The sequence below is a fragment of the Oncorhynchus tshawytscha genome, linkage group LG14 (assembly GCF_018296145.1).
Source record: "Oncorhynchus tshawytscha isolate Ot180627B linkage group LG14, Otsh_v2.0, whole genome shotgun sequence".
Classification (NCBI taxonomy): domain Eukaryota; kingdom Metazoa; phylum Chordata; class Actinopteri; order Salmoniformes; family Salmonidae; genus Oncorhynchus; species Oncorhynchus tshawytscha.
Window position 1 is genome coordinate 56,726,119 of NC_056442.1, and position 11,364 is coordinate 56,737,482.

At 46.4% G+C, this 11,364-nt stretch overlaps 1 protein-coding gene across 1 annotated transcript; it reads right to left on the reverse strand.

The window, feature by feature from the left end:
- Window positions 1–4,258: 4,258 nt before the first annotated feature.
- LOC112267330 lies at window positions 4,259–7,509 on the reverse strand. The gene is made up of 2 exons (XM_024445620.2): window positions 6,429–7,509; window positions 4,259–5,631 (listed from the first exon to the last, which is right to left on the reverse strand). Exons 1-2 carry the CDS (start codon window positions 6,933–6,935, stop codon window positions 4,639–4,641), a joined length of 1,500 nt encoding a protein of 499 aa, XP_024301388.1. The 5' UTR covers window positions 6,936–7,509; the 3' UTR covers window positions 4,259–4,638.
- Window positions 7,510–11,364: the final 3,855 nt, after the last annotated feature.

Genomic DNA, 11,364 nt, shown 5'->3' on the forward strand with positions numbered 1-11,364 from the left:
GTAGCCTTCCAGGTGCTGTCCTTCACGGATGGTGAGAATGATTCTGTGAGCAGCCTTCCGGTCTCTTCTTCCTCAGTTGAACCCATACAAATGTAATCCTCCCAGCGGTCTGAGGCTCTGCATCGCAGTTCTGATGTTCCACTGGGATGGGCGTTTGATCCGTGACCGGGAGTGCCATAGGGCGGAGTACAGTTGGCCCAGCGCCGTCCGTGGTAGGGGAGGGTTTGACCAGGGGGGGGGGAGTTTCCTTGGATCATCGGGCCGGGTACCTGGAAGCTGACTTCGGTCTTCGGGCGGACTGTGTTTCCTCCGAAACATTGGTGTGGCTGGCTTCCAGGTTAAGTGAGCAGTGGGTTAAGAAGCAGCACGGCTTGGCGGGTCATGTTTCCGAGGACCCACGGCTCGACCTTCGCCTCTCCTGAGTCCGTTGGGAAGTTGCAGCGACAAGACAAAGGTCAAAACTAGAAATTGGGGAGAAAAATAAGTAGAATATTCTAGGATTCTAGTTCTATGGTTGAACATCTGAAGCTCTTTTGTTCTCTCATAGGGGTGCATCCCAATAGACTAGAGTCTTTAGCTTCATCTGCACCGATATGAAATATGTGGACTGGGTATAGACAGTAAAACTTCCTGTAAGCATCCTGTATGTTACACCTGTCCTGTGTCTTTAGGGGCGGCAGGTAGCCTAGTGGTTTAAAGGGGAGGCAGGTAGCCTAGTGGTTTAGAGGGGAGGCATGTAGCCTAGTGGTTTAGAGGGGAGGCAGGTAGCCTAGTGGTTAGAGGGGCGTCAGGTAGCCTAGTGGTTAGAGGGGCGGCAGGTAGCCTAGTGGTTTAGAGGGGCGTCAGGTAGCCTAGTGGTTAGAGGGGCGTCAGGTAGCCTAGTGGTTAGAGGGGCGGCAGGTAGCCTAGTGGTTTAGAGGGGCGTCAGGTAGCCTAGTGGTTAGAGGGGCGGCAGGTAGCCTAGTGGTTAGAGGGGCGTCAGGTAGCCTAGTGGTTAGAGGGGCGTCAGGTAGCCTAGTGGTTAGAGGGGCGGCAGGTAGCCTAGTGGTTTAGAGGGGCGTCAGGTAGCCTAGTGGTTAGAGGGGCGTCAGGTAGCCTAGTGGTTAGAGGGGCGGCAGGTAGCCTAGTGGTTTAGAGGGGCGGCAGGTAGCCTAGTGGTTAGAGGGGTGGCAGGTAGCCTAGTGGTTAGAGGGGCGGCAGGTAGCCTAGTGGTTTAGAGGGGCGTCAGGTAGCCTAGTGGTTAGAGGGGCGGAAGGTAGCCTAGTGGTTAGAGGGGCGGCAGGTAGCCTAGTGGTTTAGAGGGGCGTCAGGTAGCCTAGTGGTTAGAGGGGCGGCAGGTAGCCTAGTGGTTAGAGGGGCGGAAGGTAGCCTAGTGGTTAGAGGGGCGTCAGGTAGCCTAGTGGTTAGAGGGGCGGAAGGTAGCCTAGTGGTTAGAGGGGCGGCAGGTAGCCTAGTGGTTTAGAGGGGCGTCAGGTAGCCTAGTGGTTAGAGGGGCGGCAGGTAGCCTAGTGGTTAGAGGGGCGGCAGGTAGCCTAGTGGTTTAGAGGGGCGGAAGGTAGCCTAGTGGTTAGAGGGGCGGCAGGTAGCCTAGTGGTTTAGAGGGGCGTCAGGTAGCCTAGTGGTTAGAGGGGCGGCAGGTAGCCTAGTGGTTAGAGGGGCGGAAGGTAGCCTAGTGGTTAGAGGGGCGTCAGGTAGCCTAGTGGTTAGAGGGGCGGAAGGTAGCCTAGTGGTTAGAGGGGCGGCAGGTAGCCTAGTGGTTTAGAGGGGCGTCAGGTAGCCTAGTGGTTAGAGGGGCGGCAGGTAGCCTAGTGGTTAGAGGGGCGGCAGGTAGCCTAGTGGTTTAGAGGGGCGGCAGGTAGCCTAGTGGTTTAGAGGGGCGTCAGGTAGCCTAGTGGTTAGAGGGGCGGCAGGTAGCCTAGTGGTTTAGAGGGGCGTCAGGTAGCCTAGTGGTTAGAGGGGCGGCAGGTAGCCTAGTGGTTAGAGGGGCGGCAGGTAGCCTAGTGGTTTAGAGGGGCGTCAGGTAGCCTAGTGGTTAGAGGGGCGGAAGGTAGCCTAGTGGTTAGAGGGGCGGCAGGTAGCCTAGTGGTTTAGAGGGGCGTCAGGTAGCCTAGTGGTTAGAGGGGCGGCAGGTAGCCTAGTGGTTAGAGGGGCGGAAGGTAGCCTAGTGGTTAGAGGGGCGTCAGGTAGCCTAGTGGTTAGAGGGGCGGCAGGTAGCCTAGTGGTTTAGAGGGGCGTCAGGTAGCCTAGTGGTTAGAGGGGCGTCAGGTAGCCTAGTGGTTAGAGGGGCGGCAGGTAGCCTAGTGGTTTAGAGGGGCGTCAGGTAGCCTAGTGGTTAGAGGGGCGGCAGGTAGCCTAGTGGTTAGAGGGGCGGCAGGTAGCCTAGTGGTTTAGAGGGGCGTCAGGTAGCCTAGTGGTTAGAGGGGCGGAAGGTAGCCTAGTGGTTAGAGGGGCGGCAGGTAGCCTAGTGGTTTAGAGGGGCGTCAGGTAGCCTAGTGGTTAGAGGGGCGGAAGGTAGCCTAGTGGTTTAGAGGGGAGGCATGTAGCCTAGTGGTTTAGAGGGGAGGCATGTAGCCTAGTGGTTTAGAGGGGAGGCATGTAGCCTAGTGGTTTAGAGGGGAGGCATGTAGCCTAGTGGTTTAGAGGGGAGGCAGGTAGCCTAGTGGTTTAGAGGGGAGGCATGTAGCCTAGTGGTTTAGAGGGGAGGCATGTAGCCTAGTGGTTTAGAGGGGAGGCAGGTAGCCTAGTGGTTTAGAGGGGAGGCAGGTAGCCTAGTGGTTTAGAGGGGAGGCATGTAGCCTAGTGGTTTAGAGGGGAGGCAGGTAACCTAGTTGTTAGAGCGTTGGACTAGTAACCGAAAGGTTGATGGATCGAATCCCGGAGCTGACAAGGTAAAAATCTGTCGTTCTGCCCCTGAACAAGGCAGTTAACCCACTGTTCCTAGGCCGTCATTGAAAATATTTTCGAATTTGTTCTTAAAACTGACCTACCTAGTTAAATAAAGGTTAATAATAATAATAATGCAGACCACAGATGAAGGAGAGGAGAGCAAGTCATTTTACACCACTTGAACTAGTTCTGATTTGGAAAACAGAACATCTGAACTGACAACTCCAGTCAGCTTTGAGACTACGCTGTATCTAAACTGATTACTACATGTGATGTCGGGATTGACACTAGTTTGTACAACATATGAGTCCAATATCTCTGGCAAACTCGAGGTCATTTAAAAAATGAATTGGTATTATAATTTCTATTTATTTGTTGTTTATGGTCTGGATCATCTTGAGTGGCTTCACAAATGGAACACTATTCCCTGTATAGTGCACTACTTTTGACCAGGGCCCTATGGAGTAACTAGTGCACTACTTTTGACCAGGGCCCTATGGAGTAACTAGTGCACTACTTTTGACCAGAGCCCTATGGAGTAACTAGTGCACTACTTTTGACCAGGGCCCTATGGAGTAACTAGTGCACTACTTTTGACCAGGGCCCTATGGAGTAACTAGTGCACTACTTTTGACCAGAGCCTTATGGAGTAACTAGTGCACTACTTTTGACCAGAGCCCTATGGAGTAACTAGTGCACTACTTTTGACCAGAGCCCTATGGAGTAACTAGTGCACTACTTTTGACCAGAGCCCTATGGAGTAACTAGTGCACTACTTTTGACCAGAGCCCTATGGAGTAACTAGTGCACTACTTTTGACCAGGGCCCTATGGAGTAACTAGTGCACTACTTTTGACCAGAGCCTTATGGAGTAACTAGTGCACTACTTTTGACCAGAGCCCTATGGAGTAACTAGTGCACTACTTTTGACCAGAGCCCTATGGAGTAACTAGTGCACTACTTTTGACCAGGGCCCTATGGAGTAACTAGTGCACTACTTTTGACCAGGGCCCTATGGAGTAACTAGTGCACTACTTTTGACCAGAGCCCTATGGAGTAACTAGTGCACTACTTTTGACCAGGGCCCTATGGAGTAACTAGTGCACTACTTTTGACCAGAGCCCTATGGAGTAACTAGTGCACTACTTTTGACCAGGGCCCTATGGAGTAACTAGTGCACTACTTTTGACCAGAGCCCTATGGAGTAACTAGTGCACTACTTTTGACCAGAGCCCTATGGGGTAAGTCGTGCACTATATTAGGGAATAGGGTGCCATTTTGGGGAGTACCAAATAACAAAAATTGAAGTTTTTGTTGAGCAGCTATGTACTCTTAGCTACACAATGAAATACTCCCTGCTGGGACAATAAAGTTTGAATTGAACTGGTCTCTTTAATATGGTTGTAAACACACTGTACACACACCAGGAACAGTAGACCTGACATCCGGACCCCCTCAATACACACCAGGAACAGTAGACCTCACATCCTGACCCCCTCAATACACACCAGGAACAGTAGACATCACATCCTGACCCCCTCAACAGGAGTAATTTCACTGTATGATTCTGTCCCAAATGGCCCAGGTGAAAAGTAGTGCACTTGTTACTCCATAGGGTCTGGTCAAAAGTAGTGCACTATATAGGGGAATAGGGTGCCATTTTGGCCAGAGACTATGATTAGTTCCTTGTTGTTCAGAGATGTAGCCTAGGCCTAGATCTGTAATCTACAGACTCTTTGTTAGGCTACTTCTCTAATCACTCTCACAGGTGAGGTTTAATCCAAAGTATTCCGTCTCTGAATCCACCGTTGAATCAGAGTCCTCTTCCTGTGTGTCATTTCCTTGTAGTGCTGATGATGCATGTCCCGCTTCCTCTGTTTCTGTCTCTCCTAGCAGGGAACCCCTGTCTTTCTCTTCTTCTCTCTCTTCCTGTACTGTTGATCCTCTATCCTCCTCTCTTTCTGTCTCTTCTGACAGTGGACTCCACTCTTCCTCATCTTCTTCACCCTCTTCCTCCAGTGGACCCCAGTCCAGCTCTATTTCAAACTCATCCTCCACTGGCCCCCCGTCCTCCTCTCTTCCGGTCTCCTCTGTCGGTTTAGCCGTAGGAGGAGGTCGTGGGCAGACTTCACCGCTGACACTATGTTGGAAAAACAGCTCACAGTCCTCCCTCCAGCATTTGATGTTGATGTTGTACCCAGCTGCCTTCATCTCTTTCTGCTTATTTAGGACATTGCTATGTGTGGTTGTTATGCCCATTTTAGAGAGTCTTTTGAAAATGGGCTTAACCCCCCCTTGGGTCAGTGTTGTGTTGATGACATAGGCCAGTGCAGAAAGCCTGGGGTTTCTACCTCTCAGGACCACAGAGGCAGCCACACAGTTATGGATGGTGGAACCACCTGTTGCAGTATTGATGGTGGTATAAAGCCATGGTGTCTTCCTGGACAACTCATTATCCAACGCTTCGTATGAAAAATACTTCATTTTCTCCAACGAGGTACTACTCAAAATGCAAGGTTCAGCAGAGGTCAAGTAATTTAAGGGTCTTGCATATGCCTTGACCTCTGCTTCTATTTTCTGCGTCATCTGCTTTCTGATTTCTTGACACATGGTCTCATTCGTCAAGGCTAACCTGACAAATGTCGCCAGTTTGCCTTTCGCCAGGTTTTCAACCATTCCAGAAAATTCTGATGAAACCTTCTTGACCCTCTTTGGATCCAATTGGTTCGGGTATGTTATGACAACCTGCAAAATAATGTGAAGTTAATAGACTAATTTAGATTATTATAATAAAAATACAGAAGATAGGAATACTACAGTACAAGTATATGCATGTGGTTTTAGGAGGAGGGGGGTGTGCGGGGCTTTGTGATTGGCAAGGTGGTGAATGTTGCTCTAAGACGATGCTTGGTTCTTAACATTGACACGCATCGCTTGCGGTACAGTTTTGGTAGCATTAAAATAACCGTATATTTTTTATATCGGCGAGAAATACTTTTAAAAAATTTTTTAAACACAAGGTTAAATTGATACACCTTTTATAGAGTTAGAGTTCTCACACGGCCATATTTCCATGTTACAGCGCAGAGTCGACTTCCTGAGCTATTTTGCTGTCTGCGTCTCTGAACATCTGTGAGTAAAACGGAGGCCGACGCAACAATGTGTCGTCACTGAATAATACTGTCGGCTGCAACTGTTAAAAACGCTATACATGATGTGTGTACTTTGATATGAAAGTATATGAATTTATGTTTCTAGAATCGATCCGTGATTAGATGGGAGTATTTGGCTTGCAAAGCCAATTCGCCCTTTAATCATAATATGTAAGGTATATAGTCCAATTTTGGGCTAGTGGTTAGAGCGTTGGACTAGTAACTGGAAGGTTGCGAGTTCAAACCCCTGAGCTGACAAGGTACAAATCTGTCATTCCGCCCCTGAACAGGCAGTTAACCCACTGTTCCTAGGCCGTCATTGAAAATAAGAATGTGTTCTTAACTGACTTGCCTGGTTAAATAAAGGTAAGATTCAAATTAAATAACTACCTCGACAAGACTGCTCCTCGGGGGAACCTTTTTATAGGGAGGACATGTCTTCTTGGCTCCCTTGTCTGTTTCAGATGGACTCGGCTCCCGTTCAGATGTCTTCTTGGCAGCCCTGTCTGTTTCAGATGGACTCGGCTCCAGTTCACGCCTCCTCTTCTTGCTCGTCCCCGGTGTCTGATGCTCTGACTGCCATTTCTTTAAAATGCTTACAGATTCCTCTATCCTGAGAAATACTCGATAGCACTTCGCACAAATTCTGCCCGACTTCACCCCTGGTGCCTCAGTTAGCACTAAACCGGTGGCAAGGAATCTGTCACATAACTTTTTGTCCTTCGAGGCTTTGGGCTTGTCAAATATTCTTCGTGTTGCCTGTAATGTCCCTTTGATGAGCAGATTTTGTCCGCAGAGCCGACAGGTGTTCTGTACTGATGGATATGGGTCTGATATACCTTGATAACTATGCAGAACTAACGTCTGGCTGCAAAGAACCAGGCCTACGGCTGTCATTGTTGTTTGTTTACATACTCTGCATCCTTCTGAACACACCAAAGATGGTGGATAAATGAAGATGGTTCACTCGCCGTTTTGCAAAAAAAAAAAAAAAGATAAGTTCCAGTCTACTAGATGTGTCTCCTATAGACACCAATGCAATAGCAGCTGGGTCTGGTCTACTTCTTTGTTAATGGACTTTTATCAAAGATTATGGCTATACTGACAGGTTACATGTCTCTCCGCTCTAATAATGAGAGTCGTTGTCCACAAAGCGACACGCCGGGCTGCCTAACTCCCGCATATCCTTTCTTTGGATTGGTGGATGCATCTCATTATTGTAATCCAGTTTTGAATATTCGATGAGGGTTGTTTACGTCAACCGTCTGTATTCAATTGAGAAATTATATGCTTACTAGCCTTATTCCATGAAAATGCATAGCCATCTCGAAACAACTCCGATAAAAAGTTGTTTTTCCCTTCTCCCCGTCTGCACACACGTCGGCAAATCGACGCTTCGGAAACACGTCATTGATTCTGATACTCTGATTGGTCACTGCCCCCCCCTGTGGATACAGTTGAAGCGCTCCACAGTCACGTGTTGTCGACAGTATATGCTACAGTTATAATACTCTATTATTCATGTGTGTGGTCTTCCACTTGATTATCAGTTAATAGTTTTATGTCCAGATCCTCAATTTTAAAGTCCAATCGAAAGTCCAGTTAACGACTTGGGTTTTGCGCATGTACTAATGTAGCTACCGCAAACCTAGGATGAAAATAGGGCTACTTCAATTTAGCCGCATACCTGGTCGCCAACATGGTACAGGGACAATTTATGTTGCTACGTCAGAGTTCCCTGTGACACGAAGAGAGGAGGGAGAGTCAGACCCAGTTCTCATTATAGCTCACCGAACCCTTCGGTGACTGCCGTAATGTGTACATCCGTATTCTACCGATTCGGGATTCTAGAACCGCATAGATTAGTTCAGAAATAAGAGTCGAATACATCTCGAGATATTTTTTTTTGCTATTGGTAGATTGAGGTCGCTGAAAGGTTGAAACATCTGTGTTAACGGGAATGAAGGAGGGTGCGCGAGGTCTGATCCGGTGACACAATGAGAGACTAACGATTCGGATCACCTTGGTGACATGGTCAGAATATGGCACAAGGGGGGTTTTGGTTTAGTAAAAAAGGTGAGAGAAAAAAGGGTTTTGATTAGTGACACTGACCAGGTTCGATTCTTTCAGAAGACCTATGGCAAGATACATGTATAGTAAACACGAAGAATAATGGATGCTCCGTTAATTAAATCATCTATTATTAGTTGTACATTTAGCTAATTTCTAACAGTATTTTAGATTTTTTTTTCTCTCACATGTTCATTCTTCATTCTGGTTTCCGCCCGGTGTTTTCTCTCCACCTACTCAATCTCTATCATTCTAGATGGTAAATAAGAACAAGTGAATCATCTTCAAACCCATGTTTAAACATCAAATATCATGCTAAAATTATCTTGATTGCCATATGCCTATTTAACAGTAGTCCAAAAGTGTGTGATGTTCCATTTGCCTATCAGTTTACACTTGTGAGCATATTCAGACCCCTTGACTTTTTCAACATTTTCCAAAGTTATTCTAAATGTATTTTTATTTCTCACCAATTTACACATAATACCCCATAATGACAAAGCCAAAACAAGTTTTTAGAAAAATGTATAAAACTAAATACATGCTCTTCAACCGATCGATGCCCGCACCCGCGCGCCGACGAGCATCACTACTCTGGACGGTTCTGACTTGGAATATGTGGACAACTACAAATACCTAGGTGTCTGGCTAGACTGTAAACGCTCCTTCCAGACTCATGTTAATCATCTCCAATCCAATATTACATCTAGAATCGGCTCCCTATTTCGCAACAAAGCCTCCTTCACTCACGCTGCCAAACATACCCTCGTAAAACTGACAGTCCTACCGATCCTCGACTTCGGCGATGTAATATACAAAATAACCTCAAACATTCTACTCAGCAAACTGGATGCAGTCATTTGACATATTAGAAGAAGATATAGAGGCATAGAAAGGCAGAAGGGTCGATTTAAACCCTGGGGTCTCTATCAGAGTCACATACAGTAAATCAAATCGGCATCGTTTTTTCATAGGAACATGAAGCGAGGCGGCCATTATCCGTCGGCGCCGGAAGTTGGTATGTGAGAAGACGGAGTGTTACCACTAAACCACGGCTCTACAATCAAAGAATAAGACAGTTTTTTTAAAAACACATCAACATTGATCTGGTCAACAACAATTCCGATGAGACAAGATAGTAGCTACTGAAAACAATTGGATGCCACGAAATTGGGGAGAAAGGGGTCAAATATAAACAGAAATACCTTATTTACACACATACATAATTTACATAAGTATTCAGACCCTTTGCTATGAGAATCAAAATTGAGCTCAGGTGGATCCTGTTTCCATTGATCATCCTTGAGATGTTTCTTCAACTTGGAGTCCACCTGTGGTAAATTCAATTGATTGGACATGATTTGGAAAGGCACACACCTGTCTATATAAAGGTCTCACAGTTGACAGTGCATGTCAGAGCAAAAACCAAGCCATGAGTTCAAAGGAATTGTCCGTAGAGCTCCGAGACAGGATCGTGTCGAGGCACAGATCTGGGGAACGGTACCAAAACATTTCTGCAGCAATACAGTGGCCTCCATCATTCTTAAATGGAAGAAGTTTGGAACCACCAAGACTCTTCTGCCGGCCCAACTGTGCAATCGGGGGAGAAGAGCCTTGGTCAGGGAGGTGACCAAAAACCCAATGGTCACTCTGACAGAGCTCCACAGTTCCTCTGTGGAGATGGGAGAACCTTCCAGAAGGACAACCATCTCTGCAGCACTCCACCAATCAGGCCTTTACGGTAGAGTGGCCAGACGGAAGCCACTCCTCAGTGAAAAGCACCTAAAGGACTCTCAGACCATGAGAAACAAGATTCTCTGGTCTGTTGAAACCAAGATTGAACTCTTTGGCCTGAATGCCAAGCGTCACGTCTGGAGGAAACCTGGCACCATCCCTACGGTGAAGCATGGTGGTGGCAGCATCATGCTGTGGGGATGTTTTACAGTGGCAGGGACTGTGACACTGGTCAGGATCGAGGAAAAGATGAACGGAGCAAAGTACAGAGAGATATTTGATTAAAACCTGCTCCAGAGCACTCAGGACCTCAGACTGGGATGAAGGTTAACCTTCCAATAGGACAACAACCCTAAGCACACAGCCAAGACAACGCAGGAGTGGCTTCGGGACAAGTCTCTGAATGTCCTCGAGTGGCCCGGCCAGGGCCAGGACTTGAACCTGATCTAACATCTCTGGAGAGACTTGACAATAGCTGTGCAGCGACGCTCCCCATCTAACCTGAGAGGATCTGCAGAGAAGAATGGGAGAAACTCCCCAAATACAGGTGTGCCAAGCTCGTAGCGTCATACCCAAGAAGACCCAAGGTTGTAATCGCTGACAAAGATGCTTCAACAAAGTACTGAGTAAAGGGTCTGAATACTTCTGTAAATGTGATAATTCAGTTTATTTTTTAAATAAATTAGCAAAAATGTCTAAACCTGTTTTTGCTTTGTCATTATGGAGTATTGTGTGTAGCTAAGTAGTGCACTACTTCTGGAATAAAGTTAAATTTGGGACGCAAAAACAATACTATTCCTAAAAACATTATGCACAAAACCATCAAACAAAGTAACAAAATATGTTCTGGCAGAATGACACACCAGTATCTCTCCCCCTAAAAACATTTAAAATGTTCAATCCAACAAGAGTAAAAAAACACAAAAAAAACACTAACACAAATACAGGCCTATTAGGAAAAGAAAAGAAAATTGTCCAGTTAAAATTGCACTTTGGTCTAGAAAAACTAAAACTACATACAGAAAATGATTAATAATTTAACAAGAGCTTGTCAAGAAGCAAATGTGTCAGTCGGTAGACCTTTGTTAAAAACACTAGTACTGTCAAAAGTCTGATGCCCCGTAACCACAGCAACAGCTCTGTGAGGACTAATAAAACATAAATAATAAAACAATGCTGGCAGGGTAGCCTAGTGGTTAGAGCGTTGGACTAGTAACCGGAAGGTTGCAAGTTCAAACCCCCGAGCTGACAAGGTACAAATCTGTCGTTCTGCCCCTGAACAGGCAGTTAACCCACTGTTCCTAGGCCGTCATTGTAAATAAGAATTTGTTAACTGACTTGCCTTGTTAAATAAAGGTAAAATAAAAAACGAGTCATATCCATGTAGGTAAATTAAGATGAAGCATCAGACTGCTTTTTAAATAAAACATGTCAACGAGTCGTATATATCTAACTAGCAATCCTAGTTCAAGTCAATCAACTTGAGAAGCAAATAAAAGTTAAGACCCTCCCCCCCCAGTAT

Excerpts from the sequence above, each read along its gene's own strand:
- LOC112267330 (XM_024445620.2), bottom strand. The coding sequence starts at position 6,935 with ATGACAGCCGTAGGCCTGGTTCTTTGCAGCCAGACGTTAGTTCTGCAT. Across the intron at positions 5,632-6,428 it reads CGAGGAGCAGTCTTGTCGAG|GTTGTCATAACATACCCGAA; the intron begins GTAGTTATTTAA and ends ATTATTTTGCAG.